At 38.1% G+C, this 23,170-nt stretch overlaps 1 protein-coding gene across 1 annotated transcript in view; it reads right to left on the bottom strand.

Moving 5' to 3' along the window:
- Nucleotides 1-4,115: 4,115 nt before the first annotated feature.
- The window catches only part of LOC113006654 (neuronal acetylcholine receptor subunit alpha-7-like), a 34,941-nt gene continuing 15,886 nt past the window's right edge, over nt 4,116-23,170 (bottom strand). Inside the window, exons 3-9 of the mRNA XM_026142740.1 lie at nt 19,731-19,775; nt 18,949-19,058; nt 10,534-10,781; nt 9,572-9,766; nt 8,903-8,989; nt 6,220-6,329; nt 4,116-6,118 (exon numbers count right to left, since the gene is read on the bottom strand). Of these exons, the coding sequence (XP_025998525.1) occupies nt 5,525-6,118; nt 6,220-6,329; nt 8,903-8,989; nt 9,572-9,766; nt 10,534-10,781; nt 18,949-19,058; nt 19,731-19,775 (1,389 nt within the window). The 3' untranslated portion in view covers nt 4,116-5,524. The remainder of the gene's footprint in view (nt 6,119-6,219; nt 6,330-8,902; nt 8,990-9,571; nt 9,767-10,533; nt 10,782-18,948; nt 19,059-19,730; nt 19,776-23,170) is intronic.

Below are 23,170 nucleotides of genomic sequence, written 5' to 3'. Positions count from 1 at the left end.
GTCAGAAAGAAGGAAGTTTTTCCATGAGAGAAGGCATCTGCAGTAATTCTTGCAGTACCCCCTCATATTTTTACTTAGCATTTTGTTATTGTTGTTATTAAAATATATTTAGTCCAAAATAATTTTTTTATGTCTTGGTTTTCACAGTTTTAATCATACAGTATTTAATTTCCAGAGAATTCACTCGACGGGTAACCCCGCTCAAAACAGTCTTATGAAAAATAACTTTATGTGCCTGGTGAGAAATGTGGTTATATTATAATTTTACCATACCTATGAGCTTTAGCTTGGTGACATTAGTTACAAGCCAAAATATATTATTAGCAGAGGTGTGGACTCGAGTCACATGACTTGGACTCGAGTCAGACTCGAGTCATTAATTTTATGACTTTAGACTTGACTTGAAAAAATGTTCTAAGACTTGTGACTTGACTTGGACTTTTACACCAATGACTTGGGACTTGAATTGGACTTGAACCGGTTTACTTGAAAAGACTTGATATTTTACCCCAAATATAAAATTTTACATGCATATTATATAGAGATTGAAAATGTGACGTCATTCACGGGTAGAACCGCAAAGGATTCTGGGAACTCGTGGCAAGCGGTACTAGCGCACGCAGGCTTTCAATTAAAATCAGTTAAACAGCGATAAAAAGAAACACAAAAATGTCAAGAAGCCGTTGTATTATTAACTGCAATAGCCGGTCGCATGACAGCCACGGGAAGCCGACGGGTAAAGAGATCGGTTGTTATCGGATTACGTCGTTGAAGAGAAATTGTTCGAGCCATGTTTCTGAAGTAACAAAGACGCGACGGATGGCCTGGATTGCAGCCATTCAAAGATCAAATATAACGTCCCAGAACACTCCAGCTCACAGGTTAGTCTGCTCCAAGCATTTACACGAAGGTCAGTGTTTTTTAGTAGTTAATACGTCATTTTCATAACATAATTAGTGATATAGGTTACAAGCAAGTCTGGCGCTGAACAGAAATCGTCGCGCTATGCTCCTTTATTTATTGTGCATAAATAGTGAATTGTCCTGACACAATATTGCGTTTCGCTTCTGTTATTATGGTACATTGACAAAAACATATACTTTTATTCACAGGATAAAACAAGTTTTTTGTATCACTAATTGCCCAGTGCGATTACAGACTGCGGTAAAGTGAGCCGTCATTTGTGAGCCGCGGTCAAGCCAGCCGCCTCCTATCCGCGCGGTGATTACAGCATACAATATTGTTGTCACTGCTACATTTCTGTAACGCTACCAGAAATTATTTCCACTACTAATTAATTACCGTTGAGCTCAAAGGTCCTATTAATAAACGGTTAAGGAATGTGTATTTATGACGACAATTTGTGAGACTGGTAAACTTATGATACGTACGATGGTCTTTCGTTCTACACGGTGCATTTCAAGGTCCTGCACCCATCCGTCGGTAAACTGTACCTGGGCTTGTTGCAGTGACCTGAAGTTACTAAACTTCATGAGTGTGTGCACTCACTCCAAGAACCGTATAATTATAAATATGCATATAAATATGCTACGATGAGATAGCTGACTTCATCTAACTAGCAAATGTTGTCCAGGCTACGTTGGTGATGCAGTTTTTTTTAATGTGTATGATATTTTTGTCATGCGATTTTAAAGCTGGTCCTACAACCGCATCCAAGAATAACATGCAGCTTATCTCAGAACTGTCGGTGAAAATTATTCTTGGAGCTAGGTTTAATTGAGCTGCATTTTAAAGAGGTGCAATTTCACAATTTGTGTATATTTTCTAAGTTCACTATTTTGTCATGTGTTGAGAAAAACACAGATTTTAAAATTACATGGTCTAATATTTACATTTAGCATAACTGCAACATTATTTTTTCGTTTTTTTTTTTTTAAAGACTCGAAAGGACTTTAAATTCAAAGTTTCAGACTTGTGACTTGACTCGGACTTTTACACCAGTGACTTGAGACTCGACTCTGACTTGCCTGACATTACTTGAGACTTGACTTGAGACTTGAGGATAAAGACTTGAGACTTACTTGAGACTTGCAAAACAATGACTTGGTCCCACCTCTGATTATTAGAAACCATTTCTTATTGTCTCAGTGAAAAGCACACAATGAAATACACTGCAAAAATTGAGGAAATGTTTAATCATCACTGCACAACCCCAAAACAGTTACATTTCAGAGACATCCCGCTGTCCAGTCAGGAAGCATAAACCAGTGTGAATCTATTTCACGCTTTCATGTAAATTAAAGTCACAACAGGCGCAGTGTCAAGACAAAAACAACTGATCTCCCCAAAAAGGAATGGTTTTGCAAGTGGTAACCACAGACTAGTGCTCTAGTCTGTTATTTCTCCTGACTGATTTTCCTCTAGTTTTGCTTTTTGTCAGTGTCCTTGTCACTGTGGGTAGCATGAAACCATATCTGCAGCCTATTCAGACTGCACAGGCAGAACTTAAGTTGGTTCTATGAGCCCATGTGAGGCCTCATGTGCCAGATTGTGTCGGCAGTTATTGGATAACAAAGGCACTGGCCCTCATGCCAATCGTTGCCTTCATCTGAGAACCTCTGGAGTGTTGTGTATTGGTTCATTTCAGTCACAAAATAGTGCCAAGGAATGTCCAGGAGCTAATTCAGATCTGGATCTAGGAGGAGATCCCCAGGACACCATCCACCATCTCAACAGGAACATGTCCAGGTATTATCGAGAGTGCATACAGGTAAATGGGGGCCATAGATTACTACTGAGCCACCTTCTGACCTACAGTGGGGCAAATAGTTATTATATCCCCTGCTGAATTTGTAAGTTTGTCTACTTACAAAGAAATGAACTGTGTATAATTTTAAAGGAGAGAAAGATAACAGCAAACTAACAAATTCTGCAGGGTTTCCTACTATTATTTCCCCCAACTGTAAGTTGAGATTAACTTTTGTTACTTTGACTGTTTGGTGTGATTTTGATCAAATCTATAACCCTGAATTTATTAATAATAAAAGACAAGCATGAGGGTGAGATTGATCACAGTTATATAATACAACAGAAGGAGGAATCTATAGAGTTCTTAATTTTTATAAAAAAAATAAATAGAAAGTATACATGTCAGTCTGTGGCATCATCTATACGTACCAACTACATCAGTATAGATTTTCTTCATAGTCAGAGGCACATAACTGTACAGTATGATACTTTTTTTTCAGTCTAACCCTTCAACCAAAAGGTTTATTTTGTCACGTCCACCCCTGCAAAATAAAGCCCACCCTAATTTCTAAGCTTCAAAAGATTTACCTGAACAAAGGTTTTATTTTTAATTAATGTTGCCATGTGAATCGAATCATTTCAAATGATAATACTTGTAGTTTTACTGTTAACAAAATGAGTTTGTGCTTGAGTTCAGGAAAATTGTGGTTGTAGAAGGAAATGTGCTCTTGTAAACTGGTTTTAACACTACTCCTGTCTGCGTACATACAACAGTAAAATCGCTTCAAGACTTAAATGCACGAGTCATTCTTCTTGAAGTCTTGGCTCAGTCCTATCAGTTGGAGTTTATCCACAAAAAACATCAAACAGTTGGGACTTTAGAGAATGTCTTTGTTGGTCTCACAAAAGAAAAAAAGGAAAAGAGGAAGAAAGAAATCAGAGCATGTTTCCTAAATCACAGAAGGAAAACATGCCCCAAATTCTTGGTCATGGTTTTAGCTCAGATTTATATTTAATTTCCTCCCGCATTCAATTTTTCATTCCCCTTCCTTATCTGGGACCAAAGACAATTTTATGCCACTATCTAAGAAAACCAAAGCTTTACTGAAAAGAGCGAAGAATATACAGATCTTGAATAAAATGTTACACTGTATTTGTCTACTCCAGTAAGATCCTTGGACTGTTTGATGTGTTTTACAGCAATTCTCAACTATTATTTGTTGTTTGGGATCATTCTGTGATTAAAAGTATTCAATAAATGCAATATTCACAACAATAGACCAATAAGGATTAGATGTGATTGTGTTTTATGTGTAGACTCTATAGTGACTGTCTCACATAGCAACAAAGCCACACGTTTGCCTCCTTCCACATTATATCCCCACAGATTTATGCAGAGCCTGTTATACGGAGAATAAATAGTCTTTTATTAACACAGAGAGCAAAACACTCACATTTAGGCAGAATGAAAGAGATAAAGACTGTAACTACCAGAGAATGGTGGCAACTGTTCCATGGGTGGGAGGTGGAGGTGGAAGTAAACATTTACAGCTTTCAGTCACTTTCAGTTCCTCAGCTCCTTCAGGAAAACTCATACTGGGATCCTAGCCTGAATCAACACTATATTCTTTGGTGATATGGTGGCAAATGAGGTTATGACATTTTCTGTTTGCGATTGAGCCTCTAGCAAGTGTCAGCAGTGTCAAGGATTCAAAAGTCACTTTGTTCTTCATCCTTAGAAACCACGTATGATTTCCAACAAGTGCAAACTCTTTAACAGCTTTCAAGTGATTGCTTGTTTTTTAAACTGGTGCAACTACGTGACCTGTTTTCAACAGTTAAATGAATATTAAGCGCATGTCACATCAGAGCACTTGGTTATATGATTTACTGTACAGGTCAACATGTGATATTTTACAGTACTCGAAAAAGAAAAGACACCAGTTCATCTTATTTTTACTGGTCAACAACCATAAATACCAGTCAACACAGTGATGTCAATACAATACACTGGATATTTCATAAACATTATTTTTCACTGTCCCAAACAGCTCTTATTATGTTACAGATTCTATAGTTCGAAATGAAGAGGCAAGACAAAGTGAGAAGTTCCTAAACTGATGAATAAAGAACAATAAAGCAATAAAGTTTTGTTCAGTGCTCTGTTGATCTACGCGGACAAGAAAACATTAAGATTCACAGTGAAACATCTCATTTCAGTAACTACACTAAACATTTTTACAAGGATTTACATTATCAGAAGTAATGTGTGACTTCCTTATTAGCTTAAAAGGTAAACAACGGGTGTATGAACTCAGACTGAGGTGGTGCAAGTGGACAGGAGAATAATATTTAACAAAGAGGACTGTGGTGGAGTTTGTATCATTGGAGAGGTGATTTTAATGGACAGAAATGATGTTTACACTAGTTTCAGGGTAAAGACAGTTGTCTTCCACTTACTTAATGTAAAAAAAAACGTATGCAATGCTGTCCTCTGCTTTCTCACTGCTTTTCTGTGTTCTGAGTATTTTTGTTTGTTTATTTGGTTATATTTTTTTCCTTTTAAAGAAAATCTATCAATCTATTTCTTATATCAAGACAGAAAGAATAAAAAGAATTTTTCCTGACCTTTATGATGTAGCATGATGCAGGTGCTTTTGCATTTATTTGCACCACATTTTGAAGCTCGCCTCCTATTCAGTAGATTTGGTTGGTTTGGGACCACGTACATTTATGCCCTCTCCACTGTCCTCACTCTTACACTCTCTCTCTCCCTGTTACACCTTCTTCATTCCTTCTCTCCTGTTGTAACCAGTTATGTGAAGTCTTTAGAAACAGCCTCTATGAAGTTGGGTGCAGACAACAGGATTGTGAAGGTACAAATGATTGAGAAGAGAGAAAACGCCACTAGACACAGCCGGTCCACTACTGCGGCTGCAAACTTCCACTCACTGCAGATCGCCTCAGCCTCATCCTGGTCCCGGAACCTCTGAGCTATGTACGACACCTCCTCCAAAATACGCTGGATCTCTGGTGGGGGGAGGCCCACTCCCATCCCCAGGCCTACAACACCACTGCTGACATGTGGCTCTGCCTCATCACTGGGGGAGCTGTGGGCACGTCCCCCAAGCGTTACCCCAGAGTCACTAGAAGGTGGACAGTGTGGGCTTTCTATAGGATGGTAACTGCCAAAGTAGAGACTCATGGAACCATTGGAGGTGCCTGAGGGTGGGCAGGACGTCTGTGACATCGGCACAGTAAGGCTTGGTACTGTTCCCATCTCTATGGAGCTGGTGCTGGAGTGGTGGTGGGAGGTGTGACGATATTTGTAACCCGGCCGCTTGCGCTCATCGCCAGGTTGTTTCATACGGAGAAACCAGGCACACCAATTTAACAGAACCACACGGATCTGAAAGAAGAAAGGGGAAAATCAACACATAGGCACTGTTAACATATTCATTCAAACACAAACATGATGATTATCTTTTAATATAAGCTTCAGTCACTCACCCACTTAGGCATCTTCCCGCCGTGAGGGTCATGGTGGTGAAATTGTAAGACTATAACTGTAACCACCACAGACATTCCCACAATCATCATGGTGCTGGCAAAGTACTGAGCTGTTTAGTACACACAAACACACACACACACAAAAGAAAATCAACAAGGCTTAATTGTTTTTTCCCCAGAGTTATGTATGAGATCAATCATTTTATTACTTGTGGCATGTTTTTTTCCCACTTACTCCTCATTTTATTTTTAGATGCTCATAATTACTAGCATTTAGAAACAGACAAGACTGAATAAACTAGGCTGATTTCACACTCTATCATGAAAGGAAAGCAATTCTCCTCAATCTACAACACACTATTTTGCTAAAGGGAAGAGATGCACATTTGAACTGAAGCTGGGTGAATAAAAGCAGTGCAAAACAGTGCAACAAAACAGAGAACAAAGGTAAATAAACCCAAAAACAGAGGCGAGAGAGAGAGACTCTTATCAGGAAGCAGTAGAGGAGGGGGTAGGATAAGTGTGTAGGTGGAGTTTCATTATTATTTGTTAGGATTTTTTTTTTTTAAAGATAAAAGAGAAGAGGTTAGGGCCTTAAAGAAAAGAAAAGAAAAGAAAAGAAAGGAAAAGAAAAGAAAAGAAAAAAAAAAGAAAAGAAAAGGACAGAAAAGAAGGTTATAGTAGAAGTGGAGCACGAAATAAGGCTGCTATTAGAAAGTGTATATCTATACGGAGGTAGAATCAATAGAAAAACACAAGATGTACAATAATTCCAGAAATACGGTAAGTGGACCCAAACCACATTGTTTTTTGAGACAGAACAAACTAAATTGCGAATTAATCAAAACACAATTAAAATGAACTAAGCCAAACAAGAAATTAGCACACCTATGTTGTGATTAACGGCTGGCGAGTAATAAAAGACTCATGCCCTGACAGCTACAGTAACTCATATATATATATATATATATATATATATATATATATATATATATGTATGGGGGCATCTCCCATTTTGACCTCGGGACTTCCAGGTTATACTCCGCACAGATGTTCCTGTACACTATGCCGGCCACTTGGTTATGGCGTTCCATGTATGCCTTGCCTGCTAGCATCTTGCACCCTGCTGTTATGTGCTGGATTGTCTCTGGGGCATCTTTACACAGCCTGCACCTGGGGTCTTGCCTGGTGTGATAGACCCCAGCCTCTATGGATCTTGTGCTCAGAGCTTGTTCTTGTGCTGCCATGATTAGTGCCTCTGTGCTGTCTTTCAGTCCAGCTTTGTCCAGCCACTGGTAGGATTTCTGGATATCAGCCACCTCCTCTATCTGCCGGTGGTACATACCGTGCAGGGGCCTGTCCTTCCATGACGATTCCAGATTGAAGAGGTACATATATATATTTTTATTTATTTATATATATATATATATATATATATATATATATATATTTGGACAGCAGGGCAAGAATTTTGCATAACTGCCATGAAAGTATGGATCCACCCTGTTCTAGGTGGTGGTGATGGTGGTGGCACACTGTGGGCTCTTTAGTACCAAGTGAACATAGAGTCCATTCCTTTTATGAACAAAATGTTCTCATCTTCTGCCTGCTTCCAGCACACAAAGCTGAAATAATCTGAAACTGGTTTCTTTAACATGACAATGTACTCCACAGCCACCAGATCTCAATCCAATAGAGCGCCTTTGAGATGAATCGGAAGTAGTACCAACAAGTTGTAACTAATAAAGTGGCAGGTGAATATAAGTTATCCTGTTATTGCTGCTGTCACTCATTTTTCAGAAGCCATAATAAAGTTTTGACAAAGAGGTATAATCAGTAAGTTGTCACAGGCTGGGTCTCCGACCCAGCACTCTGAGTTTTCTTTGTATTTTTTGATATGTTATTAGTTTTTGTGTTATTTCCTATTTTGCCTTTAGTTTAGGCAGTTATTGGTTATTGTTCCTGGGTTTTCTATGTTTTGGGGTTTGGTATTTATTCATCACGTGTTGGGTCCGTTGAGTTGTGTTGTCATGTTTAGTTTTAGTATTTCCTGTTTTATTCTGACAATGTCATGTGTTCTCTGTTAATTGTATTTAGCTTTTCTCTCCTGGTCCTGTCATTAGGTTTATGGCTGTCAGCTGTTTCCCCATATGTTTCCACTTCCCCTGATTCACCTCATGTCTGTATTTAAGCCTTTTGTTTTCTTCATGCCATTGTCGGGTCGTCTGTTTATTCTGCCCTAGTTCTAGCCTGGTTCTGTTTATTTGACCTCAGTCTTAGTTACGATTTTTTGTCTGTTATGTATTATTAGTCATGGTCTTTGCTTGTTATTTTCCACCACAGTCATAGTTTAGGTTTTGGTCTCAGTACCGTTTAGTATTTTGTTTCTTGTCAGTGTCTTGTCAGTTTACTTTGGTTTCCTGGTTTACTCCTGCAATCATCCAAATAAAGGATCGCTTTCTGTTTAAACCTGCAACACCTCGTCCACATCTGCTTTTGGGTCCTGTTTCAAAAACACACCGGCGCACCCCGCCGTGACATAAGTATCAGGTAAAGCTAAACAAAATCATTGGTATGCTTTATCTTCTAAGGCATACCAATCTCATTTGCTCCCCCTGATTCAACATTCACGCACGCTTAAACATGTTACATGTACTCACACAGACACAGAAATATAACCCACCAATGAGGGGGACAGAGTCTGACGTTGCAGGCATGATCTCAGCTACCAGAAGCATGAAGACAGTTAGCGAAAGCAGCACAGTGATGCCTTGAGACAGAAACCAAGAGAGACACAGTGAGAGAGAACATGAGCATATACATAATGATGCAATCAGGGTCACTGATGTATGAAATTATTCTTGTAATTACTTATGTATGTAATCAGTTATGTTCTCGTGACTACAACCATTTGTCAGATGGTGCCCTCTCTGACATGTTCAAGGTAGGTTACAGCTTCAAAACTCCCCTACTTTGTAGCTGCTGATTGCTCACAGACAGGTAGCTATTCATCAATGCTCTGCACGGACAGAATGCATTCAGTGATTTTTTTTAAGTGTCTTTAAATGCATGAATTCATTACAACATTCATTGTGGACAAATATGCTTGTAATGCATGTGAGGGCACCTTGAAGTTTTGATGTACTGTGCAGGGTGTTTGCATTCTTATTAGTTTGAACACTCTCCTTTATTTAAAAACTTAAAGAATGTCTAAACAATACACCCCCTTTGTTGTTTGTTTTATTTTACTCGACCAATATTCTATATCAATTCTTCTTTTTTGTTACTTATTCACATATGCACCAATACATATCTGCAGTAAGCTAACGTGTGTTCAGCATGCCCCTCTCACCCAGAGAAATCTTTTCTCCTGAGTCTGCAGGTAAAAGGAAGACCAGCAGGGCCAAGCCAGAGATCAGCACACAGGGGATGAGCAGATTTAGTCCATAATACAAAGTCCTGCGGCGCATGGTGACTGTAAACGTCACATCAGGGTAGGGCTCCTTACAGCACTCATAGTACAACTCATTACGCTTGGCCGGCACACCTGAAGGACACAAATGCAGATCTGTTTCTGTGGACTAAAGAGCAAACTTCATTTAAATGTTTGTTACCATGTAAACCCAAACACCATGTGACCATGCGACCTGCCAATGGGATTGCAAATTAGCTTAAGCTAACTCTGGTACAATGCATTGAATGCCAGCATTTATGTTAATATTTTATACAGTCCCTTCTCAAATAAAATTGTATTTCAACCTCATTATTTTCACTCTGTATTTAAATGTTTGGCAAAATAAAAAAGTAGAAAGTAGGTAGGCCATGGTTTTCCTGAATTTTAGAATTTTCTCACCTTAAGGTTCAGCTCTAGGGAAGTGATTAGCTCCACTCACATATGGCTTGGCTACACTCATGTCAAAGTGTCAAACTGTTTCTCTTGCATGCCATCTGGTTCTGTCTCACACCCATTTCAAACTAACCTAAACCCCAGAGCCCTGGAACTGGGATTTCCTTCTACTCTGTCCCAGCTTGAAAACCTCGAGAGGTCTTCCAAAACTTCTTCCATTTCCAGTCTATTCATTATAGCTCATTTTTTTGGCCTCATGTCAGTCTATTAACAGGCAGTGTGCATGTATATAATGTATAACATCTGCTTATGTCTGAGTATTTTAGCTTTTTATTTACATAAAAGAGATTCGAAATATTGATTTAAGAAAACCTGATGTAACACCTCACTCTCTGGTGACAGATTGAATTAAGCAGCCTTTCTTATTGCAAAGTTCTGCAATGTTCTGATTAAAGAAGCCCTCTTACCCACAAGATCCCACTCTCCATTTGGTATATAAGTGGATGTGTCCACATCGAGCATCTGGAGGTCCAGAAGCCAGCCGTTGTGTGTCCATGAGCCAAACTTCAAATCGCACTTCTGCACATCGAAGGGAAACCAACGCACGTCGATGTAACAGGTGCTCTTCAAGATGCCAGGGGGAATATACTGGCAGTTACCCGACGCATTCACCAGCACGTTGGTGTGAAACGTGGCATCAAACCTTTCATCCGCACTGGGAAGAAAGCAGAGGACAGTACTTTTAAAGCATTCATTCATTGCCACATGATAAAATTATCTTGTTGGGGAATGCAAGCGCTGATGGAAAAAGTAACAAGAAGGTATTTCTGTCACATCTGTTTATTTGCAGCAAACGTGGTGCCAATGTGCCTTTATTTGTGTGTTTTTATTCTTGTAGCAGTTCCTACTCTTCACAGTCGCCCTGAAGCTTTGCTGTGCTTTCAGAAATAGCAAATTGCACAATGCCTGTCTCTGTTCAAAAGAAGGGTTTACACCTGAGAGAGGGCACCAGTCTACCATGGGGCTGACACCTGATACAGTTAATATTGTTTGCATTTTGTGCCAGCATTTTCAGTCTGAAAACTGAAGCCAAGTGCCAAAAACTGCATTTCTTTTAGTGACTTTTTGAGACTAGGTCATGAGTCAATCTGTATGGACTAGATAATAAAATAACAATCTTTAGCACAGAAACGATCATGCTTAGCAACTGATCTTTATAGCTAATAATTTTACAAGGGTACATAGCTTATGTAAAACTAACCCGTTACAATTTATCAACGCTTTAAGTTGAGGCAAGGCTGCTTTAAGGGACAGGTGCATGCACAGATAGGGGGTGATGTAGCCAAGAGCTACCACCTACGTTTGGTCGGAGCATTTTAATGCAATTATCATGCCCCATTATAGCATGATAGCAGCCAAGATGCTAACACTGAAGCTTCAAAATGGGGAGATGACGTATTTCATGTATAGTCTGCAGTGACTGCAGTGGCAGCAGGGAGTTGTTGAGTGATATATCTACTGAGCCCTCAACCTGCCTGCAACTATACACCTTGATGAAAACTGTTAAACGCTAAATATGTAATTGCAAAACCAAAACAGAGTAGGTGATCCTTTTTGTGTTTTTTGTAACTCACTGACTGTTGCAATGATTAAACGCCAGTTTGAGCAAAATATGAAACACATAAAAATTATTGGATCTGTTTCACTGACAATATTCGCTGTAATGTACCAAAAACAAATAAATAATTTGACGTTACATCTGCAAGTCGAAGAGTGCTAGCACTTAGAGATAGATGCTTACAGTAAAGAAAATGCATGTGCATAACCTTGATTGTACTACAGCTCTGGTACTCCACTTGAACTCTAATTAAATATTAAAGAAAAGCTCCTCTGGTGTTGGTTAGAATGGGAAGTCCTTAATAAAGTGCCAGAGGCAAAACCTGAACTTTTAGAGAATTAACAGTATATGGCAAAAGTCATAAAGCAAACTAAATTCTGAGTGTAGCAGCTGGCTGGAAGAAAGCAATTTAGATCCTTCTTCAATACGGCATTTGGATAGAAGTGAAAAAATGAGTCAGCTTAGACCAGTGAATACAAAAAATTCAGTAAAATATATCAATTAAGGTTGAGCAGGTGACCATGCAGCAGACAGTGTTTGAGTTTGCTCCATGTCTTTCCCTGTTCACTCTTGCTGCTCTATCAAATAAAGGGGAAGAAATCTTCTTTTATGAGCTACCAAAACAACAAAATTAACAAGACAATACAAAAACACACAAAAGTCTGCAACAAAAAGAGTGAGAGAGTGAGAGTTTCTCATATTGCTTCAAATTTCAGCTTCCTGAAAGAAAGGTCTGCAAGAGTGTGAATACAAAACAGAAGTTTTGATCAGAGGACTGAACCTGAAGGAGCAGACAGTGCTGGTAAAAAGTATACAGCAATAGCCCTGCAAAAAACACTGCAGAAAAAAGGAACAGACCACTGATGCTGTGGACAATATGACTGGCAAAGGAGCAAATGCTTTATTGTACTGTAGTTTTTAAATAATAACACATTTTGATTAATAAGTGTATTTATTACATGAAAATACACATGTGCAAACTATTAGACACATTGTGTATTAATTGTTGTGAGCTATATTGTTTTAGTTCACACTCCAAACAGCTTAAAAAGCCACATATAGATCTGTACATAAATGCACAGTATACAGGCACACACAATGCAGTAAAATGCAAACAAAAAATAAAGCAATAGGCACACACACACACACACACTTCAATCCCCAATGAGAGTGATAACATCAGCGTGTCTGAAATACCCCACAGCAGTATTGAGACTTGACAAAAAAACGTGGCCTGCATTTTAACCAAAGTTTGTAGATGGCTCCTTTTTCTTTGTACCTGCTTCTTCTCAGATTGAGTGATTGACCTTTTCTCTGGAGGGTCAAGTGTTATATTTTATGTCTCTGCTGTGTGCGTCGCTATTAGCTGTGGATCCTGCAGGTACTCAGGAAGGGATGTGTGGGGTTGGCCAAGGTGGAGACACGCAATGAATTATTCAAGCTTTGGCCTTACTTTATCTGGATGTGCAAGCTTTCTTGCGATCAGCGCTTACACACATCACAGTAGACGATGTCCTGAAGTGTGTGTGTGTGAGTAGATGCCAGAAGGTACACACTTGTCTAATCGCAATTTTTCAATTTTTACTTAAGACACTTGCCTACCCCTTCAGCTTGATTATAGTTTTTGTTGCATTTCTTTATCTTATACCTCCACAGTGCTTTCATCAGTGGTCACATGGAATTATTAATTTAAAGCATCATTACATGGCTCTTCCACGATGCACAAGTAACATCAAAGATCTACCAGACCTTACAGTTAAACATTTGTGAGCATATTTGAAGTTTCTGAAACCCTTAATAATGGAGTAACCAACATTTTGCCATGTAAAGATTAGAATTATTAAAACAGCATACAGTTGGACACGTGATATCCCTGGGAGAAGGAGAAGCTGTCACGCTCACATACACACATACAGGCTGGCAAAAGGGCGCTGTGGATATGTCAGAGTGCAGCAAGGGGGAAACGGAGACTGACCGACAGTGACAATGGTGGCAGTGACAGGTCTCTGCACCATGGGACATGACTCACCCGGCTTTATTCTCACTAACTCAACACCTGACTCTCAATAATAAAAAGAAGGAAGTCTTTTGGATGTGAGGCAGAAAAAAGGCCATACAGAGTGAACAAATTCTAAATGCAGCACAAGAAATGTACAAACGGTAAACATGTTTATATAAAATTATGTCAAATATAATCTTATGTATCTTAAATGATTAGTCTGAAGCTTTTTTTAAAAAAGAAATCTGAGAAAGATAAGAATAAAATAGAGATACAGAATGTGTATTTCTCCAGAGGAAACAGCTAACACCTTCCCCAAAGCTTTTCTGAAGCTTTTAGTCAAGCATAGTTGAGAATTACACAAGGTCAGTGCCTCAGACTCAGAATGACTGCATGAAGTACAGACCAATCTGTCCATGTCCATTATGTCATATTCCAGAGATACAGCCCTCTATTAAGCAGCCTCAGGGCATCATGACTTGAGGCTTTCTGTTTGACAGCCTCGAGGCTTCGTGGTTAGCAAATGGACAGAATAGAAGCAGAGTGCAAAGTGACATTAAATGGATTACTTATAAACTTAATTCAGCTTCAAATCATAAAATACAGAAGCAAACAGGACGGAAGAAGACTTGTAATGTTACACAGTGGTATCTGATAATTTCTTTGGTTTTGCATATAATATGTTGTCTGTAATGTAAGTTTAAACATGTTGTCATCATAAGCATTTTAGGAACTTGCACAGCCTCATAGGCATGAATACATATACTAATAACGCCGCACCTTATTGTTACTTATCCTGTCACCACTTCAGCGATTTGTGAAAAAATAATAGATGACAGAATTGGTTTTTTTTAGGTTTCTTATAAACCTTATTATAAACCATCGTGAATTTTGAAAACATGCTCCTGGGCAGTAAAGACATTGACTCTTTTCTTTCATTCAAAACTTCATTAATTTTAATGGATCAGAGAAACATCATTAAATCCAGCCATCTGTCTATTCATTCAACTCAGCTATCCGTCCAGGAAAAAAAAGTTCACATCCATTTATTTGATTACTTCTCTATTAATTCATATGGCCTGTCACAATGTTGTGTGCTGTATGTTTACGTTTTCTGCCATAACTGCAATTCAGTCTTTGTCCTACCTGAATTTGACGTCTGTTATGTTCATCGTTGCAGCTTTCTGTTTCCTCTAATGAGAGAAAAGTTAACAGCTCAAATATTCGGCCCGTTATAGTTCTATTTACTTTATATCAGAGATGTCAAACATATGCTCAGCAACCAGAACAGCCCTGCCACTGGGTGGCTTTGAAAAATGTCACAATGGTATAACTATAACGACTATTATTTTATCTGCACCATCAAAGGTCTGAATCATTCTCAGTGTTTCAGCATTTATAAAGACTTCATCCAAAACCTGGCGTACTAAAACGAAACAAGTAAAAGACAAAGCATGAAACAGAAAATAAAGTGTCTTTTTAAAACTTAGTATTTTGTGAATTAACAGAAAAGTTTTGGTTTTTTTTCAGAGAAGCCATAGTAGAAGTAAAGTAGAAGTCTCAGTAGAAGAGAAATATCTTAACGGTCTCATCTGTTAATTAAAGTTTGGTTTGTGTTTTCATGAGGCCAGTTGACGAAAAGCAAGTCATTAGACCCACTGTAATTATTGAACTGGAAGATGAAATGTGCTAATTAAAGACTGAAACTATTGCAAAGATGGAGGATAAAAAACTATTTTCCCCAGGCAGGAATGCACAGATATCTTCTGGATGATAAATCCATGGCTCACTGTATAGATTACCCATGCGTAAAATATAATTGTGAAGCAGTGTGAACAAAACAGGCTGACAATAACAAAAGCAATATCGGAGAAATATGAGATTTCACACTGGGAAAGAAATGAGCTGGCTTATCTCATTTTTTGTCTTTCCATTCAGTCCATTCCATATTTAGACAGAATCGGATCTCAGCACCTCTAAACATCATTATGGTAATATTAATACAATTGAAATGAATAAAAAAATTTATGGTAAGCTTTTGTCTAGTAAGTACTTCCTATTTTCATTCTTCAGCTTACAACTTGTAGGGAGGACACCTACACCAAGCATCCAACAGTGGTAACATGGAATTATTCATTTAAAGAAAACACAAAGTGCATCTTTCACAGTGTTGACATAAAAATGAGAGTGATTAAGTGCAATACATTTTGTTCTTAGAGTTATATAAAGTTATAAATCACAGATAAATTAGCCCAAACCGGATGACGAGATCTCTGGGTAAAAATGACAAACTGTTATTTAATATGCCTCATAGCAGTTTTTTTGTTATATATATATTTGCAGATTCATTGTATACATGTATATATCCATCCATTCGCTTCCACTTATCCTTTTCAGGGTCGCGGGGGGCGCTGGAGCCTATCCCAGCTGTCATAGGGTGAGAGGCGGGGTACACCCTGGACAGGTCGCCAGTCTGTCGCAGGGCTAACACACAGGGACAGACAACCATTCGCACCTAGTGGCAATTTGGATTATTCAATTAACCTATCCCCACAAGCTGCATGTCTTTGGACGGTGGGAGGAAGCCGGAGTGAACCCACGCAAACACGGGGAGAACATGCAAACTCCACACAGAAAGACCCCGGCCTGATGGTGGAATTGAACTCAGGACCTTCTTGCTGTGCGGCAACAGTGCTAACCACCGTGCCACCGTGCTGCCTTACATGTATATATGTTATGTATATATATGTTGAATATGTTTGTGATGGCATCAGCCACACATAGGTAAAACTAGTCCATTCATTCACTTTATTAGTTTGGTTTGCAGTTGCTTATTCACTAATATGATTCTTTAATCATTTTACTTAAACCTAACACTGATATTATGAGGCACACGCATAATAGCATTGTATGGTTTTTCTAAAAATATTTTCTGTTATATTAATTATGTTTCTCTTTCTTTGAGTTACCTGGTTTGGAGCGTTGGCTGTCTGCTGTCTGGGCAAAAGGTATGGCTGAGAACAAAATGCCTGCTCAGCAGGACCAAGCACGTGCTATCAGAAACAGGGGTGTTTTAGCTTTACTTAAAGTTATTCTGTGCTTAGTTAGTGTTGGTGTTTGTTTTTGTTTCCCCCCTGTTGTGTGTAAAGGGTTTGGTCAAACTTTGTGATTATAGGTCAGTTTGTGAGTTAAGTTGTGTCCACTTTGTTTATATAAGTTTCTGGAAATTACTTTTTGTAGAGTTATATTTAGTTGACCTCTTTTATGAGCCCACTAATTATATTTTTGAATTTTGTCTTTTTGAACTTTTTTTGAGGGTTAAAATAAAGAGAACCCATTTTGAAGACATTTTTCCCGTGTCCTCTATGCCTTAGCTGCTTGGTCCCTCACAGTGTTACTTTAGGTTATGAGTTAAAGTGTTATGGAATAAGTACTATTTAGTATGTAATTATTATATTTACCAAGACTGCATACATCAGCCCAAGTGGCACCCCTAAGAGAAGAGGTCGTGGGAATTTTTGTACAGATGTTTGTTGTGCATTTGTGTAAAAGCTCAGTGTCATGCAGTGTAACTATAGCAACCCTACCAATAATAACTGTAATAGTAGCTATATTATTAATATTTCTGAAAACTGTAAATTTAGATATTTCCTCATGAGGTGCATAAACCCTCATGCTCAACTGTGGACTGGATCTTCATATTTAGCTTCATGTTGCTGTTCATTTTTAGCGAGTTCAACAGATATTTTGATTTCTCATTAGAGTCTGTTTTGGGGGTTTTTTCAGCCATTGCTCTGAAAAAACTGTAAAAAAAAAATATTCAGGCCATAATATATTAGCAGTAGTGCTGTAATGGACATATGTTACTATGAATATATTTTGTAAAATACAACAGGAAGAATTTACTTTGACAAAGTATGCAAATTTATAGAAAACCCTTAACATGAAACAAAGAGGACAGAACCTTTGTTTTGCACAGACTGATACGTTTCACTATGATTTGATTAGATTTGACAAAAAAAGTCAAACAAAAAAATATGGAGACAAAACACCAAAACAAAGTGTTTGGTAAATAACATTTGTAGCACCTAAGTTTTAGGGGAGTGTGTAGCCAGTTCAGAAACAAGACAAGCGGGCAGAGAGAGGAGGGCGAGGAAACATGCTGACACTTTGACAGAGCAGATGGAGTGATTTATAAAGAGCACTCGATGAAAGATGGGAACGATAAAATATGGAGAGAAAGAGTTGATTGAATGGAATGAATTATAGTAAGACAGTGAGTTATGAAAGAGATGTGGAGGGAGACACAAATGAAATGAAATGAAAAGAGGGATGGTGAGACGGGCCGGCGGTGAAGGGGTAGGGGAGGGTAAAAGGCAGACATGGGGAAAGAGAGGGGTGAGAGTCAAGAGATTAGGTTGGGTAATCCTGGCAGGTCTAAAAGCTAAGCTTTTAAAATTTGGGTTAATACTCCTAGACCTTTGTTTTGTCCTAATGTTCCATGTGATGTGTGTGCTGGAGGTACTAAATTTATCCATCCCTTCATCTTCTCCTTTCCTTTTAGTCTCAAACTGAACATCCATCTCTCACTCAAGCATTGCAATTAGTTGTTTTGGAGGAAAACAACTGGCCTACATCTCTAATTGGACTGAGAAAGCCTTACACAGAAGCATGAAGTGGATAAGCCACCATCATCAGCTTGACCTGAATCAAAAATGCAATGAGCTTGTTGAACATCGTTTATGAAAACAATGATTTTGACCTTAGCTCTTGTGCGGCTCCTAAATTCATTAAAAACTATTATTTTTTAACATTTTAATATTTTTTTAATATAGTGAAAATCAGTTTTAATGACATCAGCTGCTTTTTATCAGCTTTCGTTCATCGTCAGTGACTTGACTGCCACAGAGTTTTTAAAATAACCCGTCTCCTCCTGTTTTGTATTAATGTGTTTGTGCTGCATTTTGATTGAATATTTATCACTTTGGCTCAAACTAATCTGCACGGTTTTGTGGAGATTAAAGGTGGAATTTAATTTAAAAAATGGCGGCATATCTAAAGAATTATATACACGTTTAATTCGCTCCTGTCAAAAATACATAGTGCAAGGAAAGATGGCTCTGAGAGGTGAGTTTATTTGTAGCAAAGGACAGACAGTGTTAAACTGCTCCACAAGAAAAGTAGAAAAACATTTTTTTTTAAGAAAGATCAAGGTCATAACCTTCTAAAGTAAGGCTGCAATGAGTGGACAAAGTCAGAACTGACCTGTTGTAAAGAAGGATGTCAGGCGTCCAGACCTGGTCTGAAGGAAATCGCAGGTTTTGGACACCGGGATAGTTTTCTGGATTCCAGGTCAGGTAGATGTCTGTCCAGTACTGAGACGGAAACATACATATTTATAGACTCATTCATTCAGTTATAGATTATGTGGCATTTTTATAAAATGGCATAATTTACCCTCATGCACTGCTAAACCTGTAACCTGTCACAATGTAAGAAATTGAATAGCAAAAATGTAAATGGAGCAGACAAGCTACATTAAAAGTCTGTATCTTAAAATAGAAAAAGCATGGGACAGTAAACTAGTGATAATTCTTCCCTTAGCTTTTTGAAAGCTGCTCTATTTCTTTAAATACACCTGGACTTTGGACTTGGGTGTCGACTGTGTCATATAAACAGTATATGCGGGAAAGGCAACAGGACAATGACACAGAGACACTGAATCTGGCTGCTTGAGCCTTTTGTGTTAACAACCTATGTGTTGTGTACCATTAGAAACCTAAACATCAGGTTGCTCCAATGTTTTTTCCATAGACCGAGAATCTGGTGCTTGGGTCCAGGCAGGCTTTCATAGGTGAGCAGGTTAAAAAAGCCAAATTGTTAGGTGTAACTGAAAAACACCTATAATGCTGATAATAGAGTTGCCGAAATGAGTAAGACTATTCCAACTTTTAGAGCATGCACTGTTATTTTCAGAGACAACAATTAAGCAAGTATTACAGCACATTAAGTTGATGGTCATGTGCCCCACTCAGACTTTAACTCACCAGCTGCAGCCAGGCATTCGTTATCAGCACTTGGTTCTTCTCGTCCTAAAAACAGAAGTAGAAGAAAGACAAAAAGAGAGTGAGATTTTCTTTTATATAAGAGCAAAGAACCAAAGCAATTCATATTTAATAAACTGGAAAATGCCTTTGTGATCAGCAAGTCATTGCAGCTGTTTTGCATTTCCAAAGAACCAACCACGCTATGTGAAACCTTCTAGAAGTGATTTTTTGCAATAAAGTGTAGCTCAGTTAAAGAGCTTCATGGTGGCAAAGGACTACTTAAAACTTTTCCAAGCTTTTTTATATAACACTGTCTGTTAAACAGGGGTGATGTAATGTAAAATATCATGCTAGCTCTTGTAAAATACTGCATGTCATGCTGAAATCAAAGAATGACGAACATTATAAAATAATGAACTTCGGAAATGTTTTTAAAGTGTACATATAGCATTTCTGGAAATGATGTTGCTCATATTCTAGCTGCAGGGTGGAAATTAGCATTTCTGCAAGCATCACTATTCCTGCTCCCTGTGCTCCCTTACTTTAAAGAAAAGGGGATATATATTAAATGAAATCCAAGCAGAATTCCTGCATCTTTTTAGCTTTTTGTCCTCTTTTTGAATTTGTCAAATAAAAGGTAAATAACTTTGTCTATAAACAATTTAATGAAACAATCAAAATAAAACGGAATATCCTGAAAAGCTGAATTTGCATATCTATTTGATGTCAGACAAAATTCTTGCAGCACAGTAAACAGGGCCATAATGTATAGAATGGCAATATTTATTTATATAATTTATGGTCTATCATTATTATTATTGCAGCAAAAATCAAGCTTTCGGGGTTTCTACTGTATGTTACAGTAATAGTGTTGTATACATTTCCTAGTAATATCTTGGTGTTTCTATCAATACGTGTTCATTTGCATTTTCACGTCATATAAAAATCAGACCAAAGCTTCAGTGAACACAATACACCAGTTGCTGTTTGAAGCACCAGCTAAGATGTTGGAGAACAGGAGCAATGCAGGTCTCGGTGGCATGAACTTGTCCAGAAGCCAAGATGAGAAATCACAAAGTTCCTTAAGACCATCGTCAAAACCCTGCTGTCAAGACTGCTCCCTTGGTTGTTGATTACAGATGAAGTCCACGTCACTCAAGTTAAAAAAAAAACTAGAGGATGGTCAGATTCATTATTGAAAAAGCATCAGAGACTGCCAAGAGCTTTAAGCAGCTTCTACTTATACAACAAAAATGCCCTGGAACAGCCTCTCTCAGGAATTACTTTTTAGGAAACTGATAACTTTTGAAGCAGCAGGACAGACATTATGTCCATATGAAGCAGCTCAGCGGACAAAAACTGCACTTCAGTTTGCTGACTTTGTTTGGAAGGTGCATGATGGAATAAATGGGCCTGGGCCATGCTCAAAGACACACTTTCAACAAAATCTGAGTATCTATTAACGAAGGATACCACTGAACTAAGAGCAGAAGATGGTGACACGTGTCAAAGTATCTCAGTAACAACATGGATAGTAGAAATCAGACTGTTAGAGACAGGAGGAATAAACAGGATTAGCCTTTTTCTGAAAGTTGTCTGGAACAGTCAAAAATCTTTGTCAGAAAAGAAACATATTGAGGTGCAGAGAAGTTAATTGACATTCAGTCTAAAAAAATTGAATTCCAAACACATCTTTTGTACACTCTTAACTGAAGACCCTTTATGAAGGAGAGCCAATCTGATCTGACAAATAAATGACTTGTAAGTATCTGAGTCCTCAGTTTTTACATAAAAGCTTTTCAGTGACTTAAGAAGCATCACCACATATAAAGAGAAACAAAAATTAGTGGAAAAACAGACTGAAAGGTGATTTTAGAAGGACTGAAAGTTTGTTTGTTTTAGACTACAGCCCTACTACAGTAAACTAGTGTAAAGAACAGTAAAATTCTGAATCTGTCTGAATGTCTTCCTCAGTCTGTTAGAAGCTGTAGATCATCAGAAGAACATGTGGTTCCTTAATTATCAAATAGATTAAACAAGAAAAACTGGAAACGCTTTATTTCCAGTTGTTTCCAGTTTCAAAAGGAAGACGTCCTTTTGAAAGTGCACGCTCTCACACACACAAACTGTTGCATCTGTCATTTCTGACAAATGACAGCAGACACATGGCAGTTAAATCTCAGAACCAGTGCATGTAACATGCTAACACTTCCCTAAACTGTCTCCTCTCTGTGGATGAGACTGACTGATAAATGTACACACAGCCTCTGTCGGGTCTGTTACGTTTTTAATTCTTTCTGATGGTTAATGAGGCTTCATGTGACAACCTGCTGCTACTCTGAGAAGATCATTTACTATTTAAAAAGTCATTAAAGTTAGTAGAAACCTGATTTTGGGGTCACAGGCCTGAGAAAAGAGGAATAAAATATAATGTTCATAAACTGCAACTGTTTAAAGTGTATTAAGCTCCCCTGTATCGAATATTATCAACCACTGAATTACTTTTACCATTTTTATTACTCTTATATAGACACATCAACAGTGGTCACTCCACTGTGTATTGGGCAGAGTTCTAGTTTAAAATTAAACTATACAGTAAGATTTGGGTTTGGTTAGATTTACGCACCAGAACAACTTGGTCGAAGGTAAGACAAACCACAAGTTGAGTTTAAACACAACCATTAACAAGGAAAACAGTCTTACCACAAAGTTTAGGAGGGCACCTTTTGGCCAAATGGGATGCATTACAAGCTGGTAACAGCCATTCAGTGTGCTAATAAACAAGAATTGTATGAGCAATCTCACACAAACTCAAAATCACAATCAGGAAAGGAGATTCTAAAAAATCTCTTAAATATACTCCAGACAACATGGGAAACTGTGGTAGAGAAAATCACAGGGCTTTTGAGGCACGGTAAAAAACTACAATTGAGCTGCAAGAAGGAGCTGCAAAAATTTTAAAAATAAAATGTAATCTACTTTTGGCTCCTCCCTTGCAACAAGTGGTCACCACAGTGGGCCTCACTCTAATCAGTGACCTTTCACTTGCCAAGCAAATAAGTAAACTACTACACAATAGAGCCACCTTAAAATGAAAATAAATAGAATAAAACAGAGCTTTTAAAATTGTTTCATTAACCCAAATGTAGTGTTTGATTCATCAATCACTTCATGGATACCCACATTACAGCTTCAAACAGACACAACAAGAACACATTTGCATATATACTTGCCTGTATTGTGTAATATTTAATGTCACCTGCAAAATTAGCGCAAACCTTAAAGCCACAACTCTTACACGGAAAAGTCTCCATGAATGTAACACTCAGCTAAATACAAAAATGTCAACGTTAAAGTAACTAAAATCCACTTCAGGTTTTCATACAATTACACCTGGAAAACTTCATATTTTTCCACACATTCTTTATTTTAAAATGACC

Source organism: Astatotilapia calliptera, chromosome 2, assembly GCF_900246225.1.
Source record: "Astatotilapia calliptera chromosome 2, fAstCal1.2, whole genome shotgun sequence".
In the NCBI taxonomy this organism is placed as follows: domain Eukaryota; kingdom Metazoa; phylum Chordata; class Actinopteri; order Cichliformes; family Cichlidae; genus Astatotilapia; species Astatotilapia calliptera.
This window is presented reverse-complemented; position numbering and strand designations above follow the sequence as displayed.